The following is a 22,718-nucleotide window of genomic DNA, read 5'->3' as shown; positions in this document are numbered from 1 at the left end:
TTGGACTTTTGATTCTTTTCAATGATTGCTACTTTCTCAAATCCTTTTTATCTTTCTTTATACTTTGATTTTTAAATTTTATCCTCCTTTTCACTCTCTGTTTCTCTTAAGGCATTATTTGTTGTATTTAGTCACTCTCGTTTCCTTCTAGTTTAGTCTTCATTTCAGAAATGAATTTTTACTCTATTGTTGATAATGGTCACTTTGTTGTGCTGTCAAATATTGTTCATTCTATGTAACTATATTTTTCTACCCATTAACCATCCCACTTTATCCTCCCCTCCCTGCTACCCTTTCCAGCCTCTGGTAACCATTATTTTACTCTCTAGCTCCATGAGATCAATTGTCTTTAATATTTAGCTCCCACATGAGTGAGAAAATGCAAGATTTGTCTTTCTGTGCTTGGCTTATTTCACTTAACATTATCTTCTCCTGGTCTATCCATGTTGTTGCAAATGGCAGATTTTCGTTCATTTTTGTGGCTATATAATATTCCATGGGTATATGTGCCATGATTTCTTTATCCATTCATCCATTAATGGACACTTAGGTTGATTCTAAGTCTTGGCTATTGTGAATAGTGCTGCAATAAACATGAGAGTGCAGATATCTTTTTGATATACCAAATTCCCCTCCTTTGGATATATACCCAGCAGTGGGATTGCTGGGTCAAATGGTAGTTCTATTTTCAATTTTTTGAGAAATCTCCGTGCTTTTTCCATAGTGGTTGCACTAATTTATATTCCCACCAACAGTGTATGAGAGTTCCCCCTCTCCACATCCTCGCCAGCATTCATTATTTAATGTCTTTTTGATAAAAGCCATTTTAACTGGGGTGAGATGATACTTCATTGTAGTTTAGACTTGATTTTCTCTAACGACTAATGATGTTCAGCATTTTTTCATATACCTGTTGGCCATTTGCATGTCTTCTATTGAGAAATATCTTTTCAGATCCTGTGCCTATTTTTTAATCAGATTATCTGATTTTTTTCCTATTGAGTTATTAGAGTTTTTAATGTATTCTAGTTATTAATTCCTTGTCAGATGTGTAGTTTGCAAATATTTTTTCCCATTCTGTGGGTTGTCTCTTCACTTTGTTGATTGTTTCCTTTGCTGTGCAGAAGCTTTTTAGCTCGATGTGATCCCATTTGTCCAATTTTGCTTTGGTTGCCTGTGCTTTGGGAATGTTACTGAAGAAGTCCTTGCCCAGATCAATGTTCTGAAGCATTTCTGCAATGTTTTCTTCTAGTAGTTTCATAGCTTCAGGTCTTAGATTTAAGTCTTTATCCATTTTGATTTGATTTTTCTGTATGGCAAGAGAAAAGGGTCTAGTTTATTCTTCTGCATATGGATATCCAGTTTTCCCAGCACCACTTATTGAAGAGACCGTCCTTCCCACTGTATGTTCTTGGCACCTTTGTTGAAGATAAGCTCACTATAGATGTGTTGATTTATTTCTGGGTTCTCTATTCTGTTCCCTTGGTCTGTGTGTTTTTATGCTAATGCCATGATGTTTTGGTTACTATAGCTCTGTAGTATAATTTGAAGTCAGGTAATGTGATTCCTCCAGTTTTGTTCTTTTTGCTCAGGATGGCTTTGGCTACTCTGGGTCTTTGTGGTTCCGTATAAATATTTTTTCTATTTCTTTGAAGAAGGTCATTGGTATTTTTTTTCTTTTAATTTCAGTGTATTACAGGGGGTTAGGTTACATGTCATTGGTATTTTGATGAGGATTGCATTAAATCTGTAGATTGCTTTGGATAGTATGGACATTTTAACAACATTGATTCTTCTAATCCATAAGCATGGAATATCTTTCCATTTTTTTGTGTCCTCTTCAATTTCTTTCATTGGTGTTTTATAGTTTTTGTTACAGAGATCTTTCACTTTCTTTGGTTAAGTTTGTTCCTAGGTATTTTATTTTATTTGTAGCTATTGTTCTATGTCATTTTCTTAATGTCTTTTAGCTCATCATGGAATAGTAAGTTAGGATTTTTTTGTTGTTCCAAGCATATCTTTCTTAAGTGCGTCTAGCTAGATACATAGTGTTTTCAATTTCACTTAACTCCTCCCTCTTTTGTTATTTTTGTGAAGTATTCAGAAATACAGCAGCTGCTTTCCAAGATTTCCACGCTCCCTAACCCTTCCTCACTTTTTTGGGCCCTTCTCCTTCCTTTGTCACTGTTTTCCTTGTGCTGTTCAAGTTTGTATGGCCTTGTTCTAAAAGGGAATTGGGCTATTAAGTTTAGAGTTTCTGGAGACTACACTGCTCCATCCCCTTTAGACCTTAATGCAGCCCTCAACTGTATGAAAGTGGGCACGTCTCCCTCGCCACCCCCTGCTTTAGCTGTTATCTTCCAGTTAACTGTGGAGGAAAATGCTCACATTTTCCAGTGGATACCTTTGGCTAAATGGAGTTTCTCCAGTTTTCAGGTCTATCAGATGTCCCCTTTCATCCCTACTGCTGTTTCCCTGTATGGAGGTGCTGTAGCTCTTGGTCGTTAGCCCCATTGCTTGTATTTGGGAGTTCTTGGGAATATCTTGCCACATAATTTTGTTGTAAATTTTGTCTGTGGGTTTTTGGCTTTGCCTATCTAGTTGTGCTTTATATTTTTATATGAGGATTCAAAAAGATCCAGAAACTCTACTGCCACCAGCACAGCCAACTTCTAGGAATCCAGTGAACATCTTTAAAGCCAGATCTTCTTGCACATCTTTAACTAGTTTGGATGGGGATCATTGTCATGGAAAAAAAAAGGCAGGGCTTAGACCTCAAGCTAAAATCAGATTGTTGTGGTTTGTGTTCTTCCTTGACAAAAACTACAGAGAGATTTTTTGGCACTGATATCATGAACTGGTTCTGTCAGTCAGTATTTTTGCTCTTCTTTTTCTAGGTAGGATCCATGCCAAAAGAGCTTCTGGGGGAAAGCTCATCTTCTATGACCTTCGAGGAGAAGGCCTCAAGTTGCAAGTCATGGCCAATTCCAGGTATACTGAAATATCCAGTTACAGACTTTTCTAGGCTGGCTTTGACACAGGAACAGAGGCCGATGTGGTATTACTTTCCCATTGGTATTTCAAGTTAGAGTAAGAGGGAATGCGACATGGTTGGGTATGGCTGAGAAGAAGATTAAAGACCATCTAGTCACCTGGAAAGTAATGACTGCTGTCAAGTTGTATGGCGGTAAAATAAAAGATAGTACTTTTTTTTAACAGTTGCCCCTGAATCTGAGATTCTTCTTGGGTCCACATTAACTACGTACTAAAAATTGAGTGAGGGTTCCAGAGTAAAGCAGTGTTCAATATTAATTTGAACTAGTGTATCCTGAATTGCATTTCCTTTTCATTCAGAAATTATAAATCCGAAGAAGAATTTACTCATATCAATAACAAACTTCGTCGGGGAGACATAATTGGAGTTCAGGGGAATCCTGGGAAAACCAAGAAGGGTGAGCTGAGCATCATTCCCTACGAGATCACACTGCTGTCTCCTTGCTTGCATATGTTACCTCATCTTCACTTTGGCCTCAAAGATAAGGTAAGCTCTCGTGGCCCTTAGCTGTGGCACAAAGATGCATTTCATTTGTTCTATCATATCGCCAAATCAAAGATATCAGTGATTTCTAACTGCTGCTTTTGGTTTAGGAAACCAGGTATCGTCAGAGATACTTGGACTTGATCCTGAATGACTTTGTGAGGCAGAAATTTATCATCCGCTCTAAGATCATCACATATATAAGAAGTTTCTTGGATGAGCTGGGATTCCTAGAGGTAAGGAAGAGTTTCTGAACTGACATGATGAGCTACCTTGTGCTTGCCTCTTACTATCCCTTCCTTCCTTTTCCCAGGCATGTCCTGTGTCAGTATCCTTCAGGCTTAATGAGAATGTCCCCTTTATTCCTAGTATCTTTGTTCTACCTTGTTTATTTAGTGCCCTGATTAGGAAGGCAGGACCCGACTTCCAAGATAATGGATAAGATGTAGGGCCATCCACATGCTAATAATGCCATGTTCAATATGTTATCAAATCATTTTTCTTTGTTATAGCATGAAAAAATGTTTTTTAATTATATGAGAAAGGCAAGTGCAAGTACTATAAAACAAATTCCAGTAATAAGGACATGAATAGAAGAACTGAAAGTACCCTTTCGGTTCTCCCAACTAACTGCCCTCCCCAAACTTGAGTTTGATATGTGTACTTCCTCATCATTTACTATGCATATATACATACGTGCACGTGCATGTTGCAGACTAAGTACATGTGTGTAAATGGAAGGGTTTTTTGCTTTAAATATAAATGAGGTCACTGTATGTATTATTATAGACCTGTTTTTTTTCCCCACTTAACATATTCTGGAGTCCTTTCTATGAGATAGATAGATAGATACATAGATAGAGCCCTTTCTATGAGATAGATGGAAAGAAAGAGAGGAGAGAAAGAAGGAAAGATAGATAGAAATACAGGTATATGTAGATATATATTCCTTCTTAATGCTGCATAATTTGTTTCCCTTATTTGTAGTTTAGATTGTTTCTGATTTTCTTCTATAATATTACAGTGAACATCTTTATGCACATGTGCAGGTGTTTCTGTAGGATGAATTTCTAGATAAAGAATAACCAAGTCAAAAGATATAAGCAGTTAAATTTTTAATAAATACTGCAAATTGGACTCAAGAAACGTTGTATCCATATAGATTCCCATTTACGGCTTATGAAAGTTTATGGTACTACGTTAATGGTATTTGGTATCAACAGAAGTTGAGACACTGTTTTAGGAAAATCAAGCTATCCTTTTTTGTCAAGCACTTGCACATTACTACTGAACTTATCATTTACTTAGGGATATAACAGGTTTAAACCATATTAGATACAAAGCATGAGCTGTCCCCAAGGCTTCTGGTTGTCTGAGGACTAAATGTTTATCTCTGTGTTTTTTAGATTGAAACTCCCATGATGAACATCATCCCAGGGGGAGCTATGGCCAAGCCTTTCATCACTTATCACAATGAGCTGGACATGAACTTATATATGAGAATTGCTCCAGAACTCTACCATAAGGTAGTCAATAATAAATCACCCCATTCCCTTAAAGAGGCAGAAGGCTGGAAAACCATTGGCTAGACAGGTACAATCAGAAATAAGAGAAACAGTGAAGGTAAACAGCCTAGAGAGTATTCTAATTTGTCAGGTTTGTGAATTTCTGGAATTCTCTATAAGATCAATAGAGCACAGCAGGGCAGAAAGCTGGGTGTATAGGTACTCCAAACCTACTTTGGTTCCCCTAAAATTTTTCAGGTTTTAGTCTTCCTTGGATTAGATCTGATTTTAGTCTTTTGTAGAAAAGAGCCTAATCTCTCTCTGGAAGTTTTAAATAAATATCTTGAAATCGCTATAAAAATGTATTTTCAAATTACTAAAATAAATATTGAAGACTGTCATTCAAGATTCTTAGTTGTAGACAACAGAACCTGTTATATATAAGCAAAAGAAAAAAATATTGAGCTATATAAGGAAGCTCACAATCTCCAGGACGATGAGAGAATCAGGCATGGAGACCACACAACTAGGAATGATTCTGAATCATCACTGGGCTGTTCTCATGGGGAATCCAATAAACTATCTTTTTTTTTTTTTTTTTTTTGAGACAGAATCTCACTCTTTTTGCCTGGGCTAGAGTGCCGTGGCGTCAGCCTAGCTCACAGCAACCTCAAACTCCTGGGCTCAAACGATCCTTCTGCCTCAGCCTCCCGAGTAGCTGGGACTACAGGCATGCGCCACCATGCCCGGCTAATTTTTTTCTATATGGTTTTAGTTGTCCGATTAATTTCTTTCTATTTTTAGTAGAGACGGGGTCTCGCTCTTGCTCAGGCTGGTCTCAAACTCCTGAGCTCAAACAATCCGCCCACCTCGGCCTCCCAGAGTGCTAGGATTACAGGCGTGAGCCACCACGCCCGGCCTCAGTAAACTATCTTAAAGAGAGCAGGGTAGTGGGCATTTTTAGTAGAAACCTAAGAGCATGCCTAAGCTGTGAAAACCAAGTTATGGCTTTTGTAGACAGGAGCTTTCCAGAGTTATTAAGACAAGATTAGCCGCCATGACCAAGCCATATGCTGTTTGTTAGATGCTAGTGGTTGGTGGCCTTGACCGGGTTTATGAAATTGGACGCCAGTTCCGGAATGAAGGAATTGATTTGACTCACAATCCCGAGTTCACTACCTGTGAGTTCTACATGGCCTATGCAGACTATCACGATCTCATGGAAATCACGGAGAAGTTGGTTTCAGGTGACTCCTGCTCTCTTTCACACTTGTCTGGGGGATGGTGTGCTGCTTTCAGAGGAGGGCTTCCTGGGCTTCATCCTCTTTAAATGGCAAGTTTCTCTTCCAGGGATGGTGAAGCATATTACAGGTAGTTACAAGGTCACCTACCACCCAGATGGGCCGGAGCGTCAAGCCTACGTTATCGACTTCACCCCACCCTTCCGGAGAATTAGCATGGTAGAAGAGCTTGAGAAAGTCATGGGGGTGAAGCTGCCAGAAACTGACCTTTTTGAAACTGAAGGTAAAGTGACACACTACTGCATTTTATGGCCCTCCTTCCTGTTTAGCTCTGAATTTGATTGGGTCAGAGCTAGAATTTCCCACACTGTTCTCTTTATATACATTTTTACTGTGCTAGTGTGATGTCTTCTGTCCTAACTTGTACATTTGTATCGCAGAAACTCGCAGAATTCTTGATGATATCTGTGTGGCAAAAGCTGTTGAATGCCCTCCCCCCCGAACCACAGCTAGGCTCCTTGATAAGGTGAGAGGCCATGCCCTTCTCTGTGTCCTCATCTAGTGTTGGCCAGGCCCTACTCTCTGGGAAAGTGAACCCCATTGAGGAGAATTCATTTCTACAGCTTCACAGGGAAACCCTAAAGAGAGGAACAAGAGAACTAACAAACTGAGCTCTGTGCAAAATAGTTAGTGTTATCTCAGTTTATCCTTTCCAGCCTTTGAAAAGCTATAGGATAAATCCATCTCAGTGGGAGCTGTCTCTATACTGGGATGACCAAAATATTTTCAGAAGTGATTTCTAACTCTGCTTTGCTTTCTTATTAAGCTTGTTGGCGAGTTCCTGGAAGTGACTTGCATCAATCCTACATTCATCTGTGATCACCCGCAGATAATGAGCCCTCTGGCTAAACAGTAAGATGAAGCGTGCTGTTTCAGTTACCTATTCAGTTACCCCAAAACTTAGTGATGTTAAACGACAATTTATTTTCAAGATTTTGTGGGTTGAGTGGGTGGTCTTTGTCCTGGCTGGTATTGGCTAGAATAACTCAAGTGGCTTATTTCAACTGGGGATTCTGCCAGGGCACTTTGGTTCTCCTCCACATGAAATCTTGTCCTCCAGAGCCTCTTCCTGTGGCCTGTCTGGGAGCATAGCCTGGTCTTCCTTTCAGCATGGCAGTTGGATTCTAAGGGGAAGTATTCTGAAAGAACAAACCTCGATGTGCAGACACGTGTGAAGACTCCGCTGATATCCCATCAGCCAGACGAAGTCACATTGCCAGCTCAGAGTCCATGTGGGAGGGACTGCAGAAGGGCTTAGATGCAGGAGGTGTGCTTCAGTGTAACAGTCTGCCACACTGGCTTGTTAGGAAGATAATTAAATCTTCCTGGGCTCTCACCCTCCTCACTATTGTACCAAATTACTTGGCGCTGAGAATGCATGCAGGCCTCAGGTTGCAACCAGTAATGCTTTTGAGTCCACTAGAATTTAAGGATTCTTGTATCAGATGTTTGATTATTAAGGGCCTGTATATTCAGCCTCCTCTTTGGTCTCCTGTCCCCAGTCACCGCTCTAAAAAGGGTCTGACTGAGCGCTTTGAGCTATTTGTCATGAAGAAAGAAATATGCAATGCCTACACTGAGCTGAATGATCCTGTGCGGCAGCGGCAGCTTTTTGAAGAACAGGCCAAGGTGAGGAAGGAGAGCGTGAGCAAAAGCACCTGTTTCATCAGTGCCAACTCACCAAGAAATAGCAGCCTTAACCCTGGTCCATGTCAATGTATACGTTCTTGGTGACTTCAGAAATGAAGGATAAAGCCATAGGCTAGAGGAAATCACATTTCAATATGTAGACTTTGACTGGTTTTCACGCTGTAATACATAAGAGGGACTTAGTTATGATTATTTGTATGAGGAGCATGACACTTGTCTTGAAATACATTTGCCTGACAACATTATTTTTCTTAGATTGTACATTTATTGAAGTGGCTTGGGATGAGAGGCAGATAAAGATGAATGAAGAAGACAAAGCCCCACAGGTGGTCTGCCCCTATCACTGCCACTGATGGGTGGTTTCAGGAAATGGGACAGAGATCTTGGGAATCCTCACAGAGGCTCTGCGAATTAGTCTCACTAGAGTCCCAGAACCCCAAGCAGTGGAACTGTTTTATTTCAGAGAAATTCGTGTGCGTTCTGAGATAGATTCTATCAGTCTTGACCTCCAGGTCTCTGAAAGAAATAGCTCCATCTTGGAGTTGCTGGCAATTCCCAGCAAATTCTGAGTATCAGGAGCACGTTTTAATGTGTTTGCTCAGATGCTGAGATGTCCTGGAAGAATGTCACCTTTTGGTTCCCTTTCCTCTTCTAGGCCAAGGCTGCTGGTGATGATGAAGCCATGTTCATAGATGAAAACTTCTGTACCGCCCTGGAGTATGGGCTGCCCCCCACAGCTGGCTGGGGCATGGGCATCGACCGTGTCACCATGTTTCTCACAGACTCCAATAACATCAAGGTACATAGCAGCGCCCTCAGCGCACACTACCCTGAAGAAGCCCCATTGTGTCCCAGGCAGGGCCCGGTGGGCCTGGAGAATAAAATAAAGGGGGGGCTTTGGGCTGGGAGAAGGAACATGCCATTCCACAGGAATAGGGGCAGAGCATCTGACCTTACAGGATTTTGGTTTTTTATCTGACCTGAGGCAGGAGGAATACTAAATGTGTGCTTTTCTTGAGGACCCAGGGAAATGCTAAGCCCTCTCCGTGCATTATCTCATTTAACGTAAGTCAGCCCTAGGAGGTGTGGAAACTGTTGTTATCCCATATTTGTAGATGAGGAAATGCAATTTTAATAGAACCTTTTCAACCTTTTGACATGATGCTCTAGACAGTGCTATACATTTGTTCTTTTCCATCCTCTGTAACTGAGAGGGACTAAGCTGAAATGAAAGAACAGATCTGTCTTTTTACCTGGGGTATACAGATCTCTGGATTTTAGTAGTAATAATAGAGGCAAAAGGAATGTGTGGATAGCTGTGGAAAAATGTTCAAGGCGCTTCTTAGCTTCACAATATGTTTTTATCTCCTGTAGGAAGTACTTTTGTTTCCTGCCATGAAACCTGAAGACAAGAAGGAGAATACAGCAACCACTGATACACCAGAAAGCACAACAGTTGGCACTTCTGTCTAGAAAATAATCATAGCAAGTCATATGAACAGTCATCTTTGCATTTCTGCAAAAAGACGAAGGTCGGCAAGGGAATTCTTGTATTGGCTATCCATTTGACTACCACTGTTCAGCCACCTGAAGAGAAAAGAGGAATTAAGAATTTCTTTTCACTCCTTGTTACCTAATAAACTGTCTTTTCTCTGTACCTTTGGAATATCACCTTTTTCCCCAAATTGCTGGCCTAATGAATGTTGAGGATTCTACCATCTTAATTCATTCAACAAATTTATATTATTAATGTCTACTCTGTGCCAGACATAGTTCTAAGGGATTGGGGACACAGCAGTGAACAAAAACCAAGTCCCTGCTTTCTTAGAACTTACATTCTTTCTTTGGGGTGAGGATGAAAAGTAGACAAATAAGAAACAAGTAAACCCAAATTCTTTCTGTGATGATACATAAGAAGAAAAATGGAGCAGGGTAAGGGGACAGGTGCTATTTTAGAGGTAGAGGAGTCAGTGCTATTTTAAATATGGTGATCAGGAAGACCTCTGCTAGGTGGTATTTAAGTAAAGGTCTGGAGATAGTAATCTGAGAGATCTGCAGGAAAGGGCAATCCGGACTAGAGGACTGAGTTTTTAAGGAGTGGCAGAGCATCCAGTATGACCAGAGAGGTTAGTGAGAGGCCAGATCACACGGGCCCCTGAAAGCCACGTGGAAGAGTGTATATTTTATGAGGGAGATGCGAAGCTGCAGGAGGGTTTTGAGCCGAGGAGTGTTTTTCAGGGATTATTCTAGTTCACCTGTGGTGGGCAAGAGTGAAGCGGAGACCAGTTGGGCTGTCGCCATGGGCCTAGGAGAGATGATGGCAGGGACTTGAGTGGTAGCAGTGGAAATGGTTACAAGTGGACTTTGCCTTGTTCCTGAGGGCAACAGAACTTGTTGATGGAATATGGGTTGTGAGAAAAAAATGCCAAAAATGATTTCAAGGATTTGGGCCTGAACAACTAGAAAAGAATTGCCATTTACTGAGATGGAAAAAAGGAAGTACAGATTTGAGATGGAAGGTTCGAAGTTTGGTTTTGGGCATATTAAATTTGACATACCTGTTCGACAGCCAGATGGAAATAGTAGAATGTTGAATAGTGAGTCTGAAGTTTACTCATTATTTTCAGTTCAATTCAGCAGGGCTAAGAATGTGACAACAGTGTGGCTAAGGGCTTGCTGTTAAAGTGGAGCTCCTACTCCCAGACACAGGGAGACAGCTGGGAAGACCTTTTTTCAGATGATTCACATGACAAAGGATATGTCTTTTGCACCTCAGCAAAACCTCTGCAGGCATCCAGTTTGGGAGCTGCCAGTGTACTTTCACAGAGCAGGTTTCTGCTTCCATCGCTGGTGAAGCAATCTAAGCGTTCAGAAATCTAACTGCAAACTTCAGGGAATACTGAGCATCTCCACCCTTGCTGGTGTTTAAGCAGTAGATGACCAGGTGGTATTTCAGAAGAAACACTTCCATATGGCACATTCTCAGCACGGTGGTATTAACTGAAATGGAGGTAAGTATCTCAGCAAAGGAGAGGGTGAAGGGTCAAGACCAGGTAAGGGACTGGACTTCAGGCAACTCTATCAATGCAGACCATTGGAAAGGCCTACAAGGGTTGATGGGTCATGAATGACTAGTGTTTAGTAGATGGCTGGAGGCAGAAGCCAGCTGTCTGACCATAAGGAGGCTGGGGATAAAAAAGAACTGCAGCAACGGTTGGCAACTTGTATGTAGGGGTTGGCAGGAAATATGACAGTATGTAAGCTAGAAGGGACAGAAGGATCATAAAGTCCTCATTACCTTCTCAAATGGTTGAAGGCTCGTATTTAACAAATCATCCCCCCCAAATTGTATAAAATGGCAGCTCTGATAAATGCTTTGAAAGGGGGGGGTTCCATGGGGTATTGAGAATTTTTTTTTTTTTGAGGTTTAGACAAATTTATTGAAACTTAACAGGGTGTTAGAGAAAAATTCTGTGGTTAACATTTTGCCACTACCTTGAATGTGTAATTTAAAATCATAAATATATATTTCATAAGTAAGCCTTTGGCCAATAAAAGGAATCATTTAGCACATTTGTTAAAGATCAATAAGAAATGTATTTAAAACATCAAAAAAATCAAGATCAAGCACTGAATTAAACAGCAGCAACCCCCACTAATCCAGGTTCCCATAGTGCTGAAAGTAGAGGTTTCTGTGCAGAGCTAGTCATTTATTACAGTAATCAGAAGAGACGGGGACTGGCACACCTATTGGAGGTGGTGGCAGAGCTGGCAGGACAGGAGAGCTGGCCTAGTCAGATGAGCATGTCCCAGAGACAGCAGCAACACAGAGCAGTCCAGCAGGCTGTAAGGCAGGTGGATGGTCCCAGGTCGTCTCTTTGGTCTTCCACCAGATACACTGTGGTTTTAGGAGGCTCTGGAGGTCCACCCTGCCAGCCATACTGTGGGTATCCTTGGTCAGGGTACCCCTGAGGAGGTGGGTAGGGCCCCCCATAGGTCCTGGACCCACTGGTGGTTGTGGAGAAGGTGAGTATGGGGGCCGTTGGACCAGGGCCAGGATACGGTGGAGGGTTCTCTTGGTTCATCAGGGACCTGCCAAGTGCACCTCTCCTCTCCACGAACCAGCTGGGTAGTGAGGTAAGGAACTGAGGAGACTGCACTACACTCACCGCACCTGCCGAGAAATTATTTTATTTATTTTTTTTGAGACAGAGTCTCACTCTGTTGCCAGGGCTACAGTGCTGTGGTGTCAGCCTAGCTCACAACAACCTAAAACTCCTGGGCTGAAGCAATCCTACTGCCTCAGCCTCCCGAGTAGCCGGGACTACAGGCATGTGCCACCATGGCCAGCTAATTATATTTTTAGTTGTCCAGCTATTTTTTTTATGAAGACGGGGTCTCTCTCTTGCTCAGGCTGGTCTTGAACTCCTGAGCTTAAACGATCTGCCCGCCTCTGCCTCCCAGAGTGCTAGGATTACAGGTGTGAGCCACCACACCCGGCCAGAGAAATTAATACAATGGACTGCCTTAGGGAAGATTTCCCTGAGAACATTAGCTCTATAAAGGTGGGGAGGGCTTTCCATGGTATGGCAACAAGTGCAAAGGCCCTGTGATAGGAAGGGGAATGGAGGCCAGTGACACTAGATAGAGAACAGAAACTCAAAGAAATATGTCACAAGGTGAGGCAAGAAAGGGCTGATGTAGTGTGAGCCCTACTATGGGATTCTGTCTGTATTAATAAGAGTGCTGGGAAGCCACTGAAGTATTTAAGCAATGGGGTGATACGACGTTTGTGGTTGAAAAGATCAGTCTGGCAGCTCTGTGGAAAATGAATTGGAGTTAGGGAAGAAAAAGTGAAAGTTCTGAGATTATCAATCCAACAGGGAGATAACAATGGCTTGCACTAGATTATTGTCATGGAAGTGAAGTGGGTGGATTCAGGAAACAGGAAGTAAGATCAATTGGATTTAGTAACAGAGTGTAGCGTGGGGATTAAGGGAAGGGGAATAACAAGGAGGGTGACTCACTTTTTAGTTTATTCAATGAGATAGGTGGTAATACCAGTCCTTGAGATGAAGACCCATAGAAGATGATCCCCATCCCACTCCCGCCAGGATCTGTGTTTATTCAAAGACAGAAGTAGGAGTCAGTTGCAGATTAAAGATGCTGGAGAGGAATGTGGAGCAGGGTCCTTAGCCATGGAGGAGGGCTGTGGCCATTTTCCTTGGAACTAGAGGAAAGGAGGGGGTCAAGAAAATTGCACTGCTGTCTCCTCTAACTTTTGAGGGGTAACAGGAAGAAAAGTGAATTCTCTCATCTTTAGCAATTGAGGCATACGCTTGACAAGTAAAGGTTCCTGAACTATCCGGACAGCTATCCTACCTATTTCTGGCAAACCGAAGGCTTTAAACCCGAGCGGTCCACTACAGTAGCCACTTTAGCTACAGTTGGCTATTGAGCACTTGAGATGTCCGAATAGAGACGTATTGTAAATGTTAAAATACACACCAGATTTAGTACGAAAGACAGGGTAACATATCTCAATTTTTTAAAAAAAATATTGACTCCCTGTTGAAACGGTACTATTTTGGATATAAGGGTGATTTGAAACATGATTAAGATTAATTTTACCTATTTGACTTTTTAAATGTAGCAACTAGAAAATTTTAAATTACATATATGGTTTGAATTATATTTCTATTGAATAGCGCTGTTTTAGACAGAAATTCAGACTAGGATTCCAAGATACATCATTCTATTTGAAGCCATATCTAATCCGACAGGCTGCTCCCACCTACCTGTTTCTCGCGTCGCTAAGCACGCCGCCCGAGGCTGCGGGACTCCAAGCGCAGGTATCGCGGCCGGGCTCCGCGCCCTAAGGACTACAAGGGCCAGCGTGCATTGCGCGCCCTGGGCCGGAACCTGGGAGGAGCTGTCGCTTTGTGACGTCACGTCCGCCTCGGAACCCGCGTTCAGTTTCCTCTCCGAGAGGCGCGCGTCGCAGAGGCGGGAGTGGAGTGTCGGCTAGGTGTTGGGGTGGCGCGGCCAGGGGCACCCCTGGGTTAGGTGCCTCGGGTCTGACTTTGCAGAATCGGCTTTGCGTGGGAAGAGGACCGTGTCTTCCCGTACGCGTGTCACGTGGGAAAGTGCCGCTCCACGCCTGGAAATGTCAACAGCCGCCGCGTGAAGAGCTCTTGCGGCGGGCGAGCACGGTGCGGGCGGCCTCGCAGCGGCAAGCCGAATGACCCAGTGAGTCAGCCGCTCACGTTGTCCCTACTCCACGGCCTCAGTGTCTTCCCTAGCGCCTCCCGCGCTGTAACTGATGGAATCGGGACCCCACCCCAGGCCGAGAAGGGGCACTGCTTTCGAAAATATTTAGGAAGGGGGTCAAATAAAGCCGGATTCCGCTACTCTGAGCATCCCTAAAGCCTTTTCTCTCTCGATAGCTGACTTAACTTTTTCTTTAAAAGAAAGTGGGTTCTTCAGCTTGTTGCCACTGTTATAAGCTGTGGTCTTGTGGGCACAGAGATGCCTGTTTAACTGTTATTTCATATGAAGTTCTTCAAGAAATTTTTCAAGATCTAGGAGCGGGTGAAGGCTTGAATTATAAAGGACCCAGTGTATTAAAACATTCATTTCAACAACTGTGCTTGCTCAGCTACTTGAAAGGAGATGATATCGTTCTGGGCTGCTTCCTCTTAGGGAGTCATCGTTTCTTCTGGCAAGTTTTATCCTCCTTAGCAATTATAGTTTGTGATATGCACCTTTGGTTTAATTTCAGGTTGATGGCAGGGTATCTGCCTTCATAAAATATGCCTTGTGATGCCTCTCTGGATATGAGAGGTGAATCTTTCGAACAACGATTCTGGGATCTCCCATGCTTTACTTTGTTCCGAGTGATAACAAGATTTCTGCTGGTTCTCTGACTTTAAAGTCACAGTTTTTGTCAGTTCCTGGCAGATTTTTGTTTTAAATCACTATGGTCTGATTAACCATTACCATTTACTGTATTAGCAGGCCTACACATTGTAGTGCAGGGGGGGCTCGTTGTAGAAATATTTTTCAGAGGCTACATGAGTTGGGGCTTAGGAAAGCCTTTTTGTTTTTTGGTTTTGTTCTACAATGCTTAGCTATGTCCATCACCATATGATCCCATCTACTAAGAAGCTTTTCATATAATTGAGTCCAAATGAGGTCGGGATGTATCTAGTGAGCATTCATACAGCCAAGAATGAAAGAGTTTCCAGCAGAGTATCCTAGGCCTCTTTCAGGCCTGGTTTGCTTAATGATGTTTTATTTAGGGCTTTATATGCTCATTATAATCCTCCCCCTCCCTCCCTGTGCTTCACATCCCCCACCTCTAAGTAGCTCAAGGCAAATTAACCAAGAAAATCATTAAATGTTATTTTTTTTTTATTTCAGCACATTATGGGGGTACAGATGTTTAGGTTATGTATGTTTCCCTTACCCCCCATTAAATGTTATTTCTTGTAATATTAATCTCAGTTGACATTAATTATGCTCAATATTGTAGCAATTGCTTCTTATAAATATTTAATCCTCACAGTAACGCCAATAGGTTAGATACTATTATTGTCTCTATTTTGACAGATTAAGAAACTGAGACACAGAAAGGTTAAGTCATCTACCCAGTATCACACATTTAATTTGTGGCAAAGCCAAAATTAGGGCAAATGCAAAGCCCATACCCTGAAGCACAACTCCTGTGAGGAGAACACTTGACTGGTGAGGATTCTCTCAGTGGGGCTTTATTACCACTAGAGGGAGGTAGAGAACTACTCTGCTTTGGGGTAAAGGAAGGAAAAATAAAATGCCTGAAAAAGAGGACAGAAAAGAACATCTGCCCAGAAAGATAAGCCTTGTATGGTGAGGGGCTGCAGCACTTTACATACTATTTCCAAATGAAAATTGAAATAGTGAGGACGCTTCCCTCTCCTATGCTTTTGTATTGAGTAGGAGATTCTGATTCATTAGAAATATGTCATACCTAACTTTTTTTTAAAACAACTTGAAGAAATAGAGTGTCTTCTGGGGTTGGTGAGATTTGGGGTTTCTTTGATCTTTTATTAAAGATGAAATGGAGGCAGGGGAGTAGTAGGAGAAAATGATCCATAAAATGTTCCAGATAGAGAAACTTCAGTCTGAACACAGTTGGGCAACATTTGAAAGGCTTTGAATGCACTGGTACAAGGCTATAGCATTGTGAACTGGTTCTCCTTTCTGTACTTCTCATGGCTGTGGTTTTTGACCAGGTCCTCAACACCAGACCATGTGGACCGCAAATGAGATTGCTCAACTGTGCTACGAGCACTATGGGATCAGGCTGCCTAAGCAGGGGAAGCCTGAGCCAAACCGTGAGTGGACATTATTGGCAGCCGTGGTAAAGATACAATCTCCAGTTGTCCAGGCCTACAACACTCCCGATAAGCCAACGCAAGGTGAGACTTCTTCCTGGAACACTCCTCCTTCCTTTCGGAGATGGAAGAAATTGTACACTGCTATACTTGGCAGGGACTGTCATGGCTAGGATTTAAGCTAAGATGTTAGGCATATTTCCTCTCTTTCCACCAGGTGGCGCAGTACTTCTGGTGGTGGGAGACCACCGTGCAGGAACCTCAGTCCTCTGTTGAGTCGACCTGTGGGAATCCATTGGAGGAGTGTGCAGACAGATTTAAACTCAGCGCTGGGGAACATTCAGCCTCTGAGAGCCCACCTAATGATTTATTTTTTTCCCCTCAGTGACAAAGGAAGTTGTCTCAGTGGGAACAGGAACGAAATGCATAGGCCAGTCCAAAATGAGGAAGAGCGGTAAGCATCGGTGGGGGTCTAAGCAAAGATTTAGCTTTGGAAACCAATGTCCATGTTAACCTTTACTCTCCTTGTCTGGGAAAAGGGGCCATATCGGCTGAGATGGCTGACCTTTCATTTTCTACTGACTATCACTCTACTTAGAAGGACAGTATTCATTTAGAACATGCTTTTTTTTTTCTTTTTTTTTTTTTTTTTTTTGAAATGGGGTCTCACTCTGTGGCCTAGGCACAATCATAGCTCAATACAGCCTGGAACCCCTGAGTTCAAGAGATCCTCTTACCTCTGCCTCCCTAGTTGCTGGGATTGCAGGTGTGAGCCACAGTGCCGGGCTCAGAGCATACTTTCTGAATAAAGTAAAAGCTAGCCAGTATTTTCATCCTCTTGGCCTTAAGTATTCCATATTAGGTCTGGAAGGCTTTGAGGGCTCTAAAGCAGGTAGAGGACGCAGCTTGAGTAGCTTCTGAAGCCCTGGCAAGTAACCTTGAATTAAAGGGAGCTTTTGGCACCAAGAAAGATATGGAAATCCCTTAGAGATCAGGGATCCTTACCTCTGCTTCCAGTTAGCAGGTTCTTCTTTGAGTTTGCTTCCCCCATCCTCCTAGCCTTGCCTCCTGTGAGGAAGTTGTTCCAGGACCACTGTGGATGGAATTGTATTGCCATGAGCACAAGTATTATATCAGGATACAAAAGATCTGGACTCCTGTCCTCCAGATAAAGATTTTTCTATAAATCAGTGATTCTCAACTGGGGGCAATTTTGTACCCCAGGGGATGTTTGGCAATGTCTGGAAACATTTTTAGTTGTCACAACTGGGAGATGGGTGCTGCTGGCGTCTCGTGGGTAGAGGCCAGGAAAGCTGCTAAACAGCCTACAATGTACAGGAAAGACCCCCACAACAAAGAATTTTCTGTTGTAAAATGTCTACAGTGCTGAGTGGAGAAATCCAAATCCTCCTGTAAATACATCGTCATTAATGATTGTGATACTTTCTGACAAAGCCGTCTAGGAGCTACGTGCCCATCCTGGGTCTGGGGGGACTGCTGTGTTCTGCTTCTAGGAACGATGGCCTCTCCAGCTTCCATAAATCTTAATGTGCTGTCCTGTCTTTGCCACAGGAGACATACTCAATGATAGCCATGCTGAGGTCATAGCCAAGAGGAGTTTCCAAAGGTAAAGCCACATCCCCAGAGAGTCTGATTCAGCAGATCTGGGGCACAGGCCCCAGAATTTGCATTTCTAATAAGCTCCCAGGTGACACAGATTATGTCAGTCTGTGAGCTACACTTTGAATAGCACTGTGGTCTAGATAAGTGGTTCTCAAACTTGAGTGTGCATCAGAATCACCTGAAGGACTTGTTAAAACCCAGATTGCTGGGCCCACCTGCAGAGATTCTGATTCAGCAGATCCAGGGTGGAGCCTGAGAAATTGGATTTCTAACAAATTCCCAGGTGATGCTGCTGCAGGGACCATACTTGGAGACTCACTGGTCTAGATCATTCTTGTAATTCTAAATTACTACCAATCCCATTAGTCCACCATAACTCTTTCTTAGTAATCACTCAACCAGAATCTTTACCACAGAGATTGGTTATTCATTCTGTTAACCTCTTGGAACCCTTAGGTACCTTCTCCATCAGCTCCAGTTGGCAGCCACCCTGAAAGAGGATAGTATCTTTGTCCCAGGAACGCAAAGAGGACTGTGGAAACTCAGATCAGACCTCTTCTTTGTGTTTTTCTCCAGCCATACACCCTGTAAGTATATTCAAGCCTTTAGATTACCGTTGCATGGACTACTTTCTTAACATTTGTCTCATCTATAGAGATGTTTCTCAAAAACACTTCTGGCTGAAGTGTAGCTACATTTGTTGACAGTGCCCTCTTATGGACAGGCTGGTGTACCTAGTTACTTATCTACTAAGGGGAAAGCAGAGGGTGGAGGTGGGGGGGTGCATAGTATCACTCGTGCTATTACTCACTTCTCAGAATCAGGATTAGGAAGCTTAAGGCTGAAAGCCGACAAGATGTGAAACCAACAATGGGGCTTAGAAGTCCAAAGTCCTACTATGGTAACTTACCCTAAAATTCATTTCATTCATTCATTCCTTGAACAGATATTTTCTTTTCTTTTCTTTTCTTTTTGAGACAGAGTCCCTGGGCTAGTGTGCTTTGGCATCAGCCTAGCTCACAGCAACCTCAAACTCCTGGGCTCAAGCGATCCTCCTGCCTCAGCCTTGCAAGTAGCTGGGACTACAGGCATGCACCACCATGCCTGGCTAATTTTTTCTATTTTTAGTAGAGACGGCGTCTCACTCAGGCTGGTCTTTAACTCCTAACCTCAAGCAATCCTCCCGCCTCGGCCTCCCAGAGTGCTAGGATTACAAGTGTGAGCAACTGAGCCTGGCTGGAACAGATATTTTCTACTACTTGTCAGGCACAATATGACATACTGATTACGTAACAGCGAATAAGACTAGCATATTGCTTACCCTCATAGAGTCAATGTAGGCAGTCATGCTTAAGGTAAATTTTGTTGAGTGATAAGAGCATGGTCCGGTGCTGTGGTTGCCTAAAGCAGGAAGACCAGACCTAGCCTAAGGGGTCATTTCTATCGTCTGTTTTTCAATTTCTTGAAAATTAAAAATAATTCCTACCTTTTGTAGACAACTCAGATGACAGCAAAATTTCCTTACCCTAAAAACTTTGAAATAAGATATCAGATTGTCCTCTGATTATTAAACTTTAGCACATGCAATTAGAGAAGAGGTAGGTAATCACTGTAAAGAAACAATAGCTGTCAAGATTTGATTCTAACTGAAATTGAAAATATTGATATAGCTTAAGAAAGAGTGAATATAGGAAAAGAACTGGTTAAGAGTTGAAGACCAGAAAAATGACAGACAGAGGTAGGCAGGGCTTATTCATGCTCCATTCTTAGCAGTGGTGCCTTGGTCCAAGGGCCAGAGGATGTTTCCCAGTCACTGCTTCTCAAACTATAATATGCACATGAATCACCTAGGGAGCTTGTTAAAATACAAATTCAGATTCAGTAGGTCTGGAGTAGGGCCTGAGGTTCTGCATTTCTAATCAACTGCCAGGGTATGCCAGAGGTGCTGGTCTATGGACCACACTTTGAGTAGCCAGGGCCTGGGTGATCCCAGTGACAGGCATTGCCTTATTGTGGAGACAGATGTATCCAGGGATCACAGAGGAGTCTGATAATCAGACTCCATAAATCAGTGGTCCACAGATGGGTGCCGATCTGTGAGAAGAGTCCATGAAGAAATGAGAAAAATCAAGACTCATGAGTTTTTCAAAACTAATTTCTTTCAATGTAAAGATTATGAGATTTTCTTTTTTTTTTCTAATGATGGTAATTTGGATTTTTGAAGATCTTACTTGGTGGAATAAAAAGTTGGCAACCCTCCATTCATCCTAAAATCTTCTGGAAATTTTGCTGGTAATCTTGTAAAATGTAATGTCTCTCATGGTTTATCTGCAGAAAGAATGCTACCTAGAGAATGTGACTCTCTGGTTCCCTTGGCATTTACTCTCATTATTAATTAATAACTTGGTGCCTGGGTTTGCTACTTCGTACTCTTTCTTGTGAGTTATTAGCATGAGTCAGCCTCTCAAGTTGGGGCATTCTGTCAAGATCGTATCTCTGAGCCTGCAGAGTGGGAGGTGGACCCTGGTGAATTCTCCAAAGTCACTGTCACCTTGTGAGGTCTCTGGAAGTTAGCCAGCCAGCCTTTCTAGCAACATTCCCGCTTCTATATCTCTTGCCTTTCCCACTCTTAGGTTATAAAGATTACAGATGTATTATTTACTCACTTTAGAAAAGCAACACACATTAAGTTAGTATTTGAAGAAATAGCTCTCTTCTCAAGGGCGAGCTGTGCTTTTTACTGACCTCTGGTTTTCTTTGGTTTCTTATAAGCATAGAGCAGATCAGAAATTGCTAAACTAGCACAGGGGAGCATTAGTTTAGACTAGGTATGTAATTTATAGCAGTCTTTAGGGCTGTGCATCATAAAAATATTCAAAATGGGGACATTTTAAGCAATACCAAATTTATTTAACTATGAAACAAACCACCTACTTTTGTTTTCCAAGGCATCTTATGGAATAGCATTCCACAAAATGCACTTGGGAAGCCCTGCTCATTCTAAACCAGTGGTTCTCAACTAGGGACAGTTTTATTCGCCAGGAGACATTTGGCAACATCTGAAGGCATTTTGATTGTCATAGTAGGGGGTATTATTGGTATCTAGTGGGTAGAGATCAGGGATACTGCTAAATGTACTATGATATGCGGGACAGCCCCCACAGCAAAGAATTATCTGGTCTAGGGCTGGGCACAGCGGCTCACGCCTGTAATCCTAGCACTCTGGGAGTCCAAGGCAGGAGGATCACTTGAGGTCAGGAGTTCGAGACCAGCCTGAGCAAGAACAAGACCCCTGTCTCTATTAAAAAAAAAAAAAAAAAAAGAATTGTCTGGTCTAAACTGTCATTAGTGCAGTGGTTGAGAAACCCTGGTCTAAACCAGTATTTTCAAAGCTTCCTAGTGGTAAAAATTACCTGGGACCTTTGTTAAAATATTTAGTTTTCTAGACCCTTCTCCTCCGGAAATTCCAACTCACTGGGTCTGGGCGTGGAGTCTTCAACATAGAGCTCCAGAGGATTCTTATTAGGGAAATTTGGGCCTGTGATCTTAATTCATCTCAGGTCAGCTGGGGAAATAGGTTGATCTTTGTTTAGGGCAGTAGTTCTCAAACTTGAACTTGCGTCACAGTCACCTGGAGAGCTTGTTAAAGCACAGACTGCTGGACTCTACCTCCAGAGTTTCTGATTCAGCAGGTCTACTGTGGGTCCCAAGAATTTGTATTTCTAATCAGCTCCTAGGAGATGCCACTGTGGCTGGTCCAGGAGCCTCACTTTGAGAACCACTTGTTTAAGGGGTTTATCCTCCTGCAGGTGGGGATGCCTCCATCATTCCGATGCTTGAGTTTGAAGATCAGCCTTGCTGTCCTGTCAGAGATTGGACCAAGAACCCATCAGTAGAAGCCAGTAGTAATTTGGAACCTCCTGAAAATAAACAGAAATATAAAGACCTTGACAGTCCTGTAACCAAAAAGATGAGGCTTGAGCTTGGAACTCCTGACAGGGAGGTTGCCAACGGTGCAGCTGACCATCGGAGTTTTGGCAAACAGCAAAGTGGCCAAATCCCACCAGGTGTCAGCAGCTCAAACCTCACCGTAAAGGGACTGGCCTCTGTCACCAGAATAGCCCTCTGTGGGGCCAAAGTGGTGGACGTTCATAGAACCGGAGCCAAGTGTGTGCCTGGAGAAGCTGGAGACTCAGGGCAGCCTGGTGCTGCATATCACCAGGTGGGGCTGCTCCGAGTAAAGCCAGGCCGGGGAGATAGGACTCGCTCCATGTCCTGCAGTGACAAGGTGGCCCGATGGAACGTCCTTGGATGCCAAGGGGCACTGCTCACACACTTTCTGGAAGAGCCCATCTACCTGAAAGCTGTAGTCATTGGGAAGTGCCCATACAGCCAGGAGGCCATGCAGAGAGCACTGATTGAGAGGTGAGAGGGCGGGGAGAGAGGGTTGAGTTGGAACAGTCATTCCCAGAGGCAGTCTGAGAGTATGTCCAAAGAGCCTTAAAAATCTCCATACCTTTGGATCCAGCAGTTCTACTTATAAGAATTTTTTCTAAGGAAATAATTAAGAGAGTATTCAAACATTTAGCTTTGTGTATAGTAATTTAAGAAAAGAAAAAGGGGCCGGGCACGGGCCGGGCCTCACGCCGGTAATCCTAGCACTCTGGGAGGCCGAGGCGGGTGAATCGCTCAAGGTCAGGAGTTCGAGACCAGCCTGAGCAAGAGC

At 42.8% G+C, this 22,718-nt stretch overlaps 2 protein-coding genes and 1 pseudogene across 2 annotated transcripts in view; 2 read left to right on the top strand and 1 right to left on the bottom strand.

Moving 5' to 3' along the window:
* KARS (lysyl-tRNA synthetase) overlaps nucleotides 1–9,635 on the top strand; it is a 17,523-nt gene extending 7,888 nt beyond the window's left edge. The window contains exons 4-14 of the mRNA XM_012641516.1: nucleotides 2,875–2,991; nucleotides 3,355–3,541; nucleotides 3,649–3,774; nucleotides 4,945–5,064; nucleotides 6,128–6,290; nucleotides 6,394–6,567; nucleotides 6,725–6,810; nucleotides 7,111–7,196; nucleotides 7,847–7,973; nucleotides 8,650–8,793; nucleotides 9,369–9,635. Of these exons, the coding sequence (XP_012496970.1) occupies nucleotides 2,875–2,991; nucleotides 3,355–3,541; nucleotides 3,649–3,774; nucleotides 4,945–5,064; nucleotides 6,128–6,290; nucleotides 6,394–6,567; nucleotides 6,725–6,810; nucleotides 7,111–7,196; nucleotides 7,847–7,973; nucleotides 8,650–8,793; nucleotides 9,369–9,467 (1,429 nt within the window). The 3' untranslated portion in view covers nucleotides 9,468–9,635. The remainder of the gene's footprint in view (nucleotides 1–2,874; nucleotides 2,992–3,354; nucleotides 3,542–3,648; nucleotides 3,775–4,944; nucleotides 5,065–6,127; nucleotides 6,291–6,393; nucleotides 6,568–6,724; nucleotides 6,811–7,110; nucleotides 7,197–7,846; nucleotides 7,974–8,649; nucleotides 8,794–9,368) is intronic.
* Nucleotides 9,636–11,788: 2,153 nt separating this feature from the next.
* On the bottom strand, nucleotides 11,789–12,106 carry LOC105807978 (annotated as a pseudogene).
* Nucleotides 12,107–14,197: 2,091 nt separating this feature from the next.
* ADAT1 (adenosine deaminase, tRNA-specific 1) overlaps nucleotides 14,198–22,718 on the top strand; it is a 21,220-nt gene continuing 12,699 nt past the window's right edge. The window contains exons 1-6 of the mRNA XM_012641536.1: nucleotides 14,198–14,243; nucleotides 16,268–16,453; nucleotides 16,755–16,823; nucleotides 17,942–17,996; nucleotides 18,449–18,579; nucleotides 21,802–22,417. Of these exons, the coding sequence (XP_012496990.1) occupies nucleotides 16,285–16,453; nucleotides 16,755–16,823; nucleotides 17,942–17,996; nucleotides 18,449–18,579; nucleotides 21,802–22,417 (1,040 nt within the window). The 5' untranslated portion in view covers nucleotides 14,198–14,243; nucleotides 16,268–16,284. The remainder of the gene's footprint in view (nucleotides 14,244–16,267; nucleotides 16,454–16,754; nucleotides 16,824–17,941; nucleotides 17,997–18,448; nucleotides 18,580–21,801; nucleotides 22,418–22,718) is intronic.

This window comes from Propithecus coquereli, unplaced genomic scaffold, assembly GCF_000956105.1.
Source record: "Propithecus coquereli isolate 6110/MARCELLA unplaced genomic scaffold, Pcoq_1.0 Scaffold165, whole genome shotgun sequence".
NCBI lineage: Eukaryota > Metazoa > Chordata > Mammalia > Primates > Indriidae > Propithecus > Propithecus coquereli.
The sequence above is the reverse complement of the archived record's forward strand: the minus strand, read 5'-3'. Positions and strand labels throughout refer to the sequence as shown.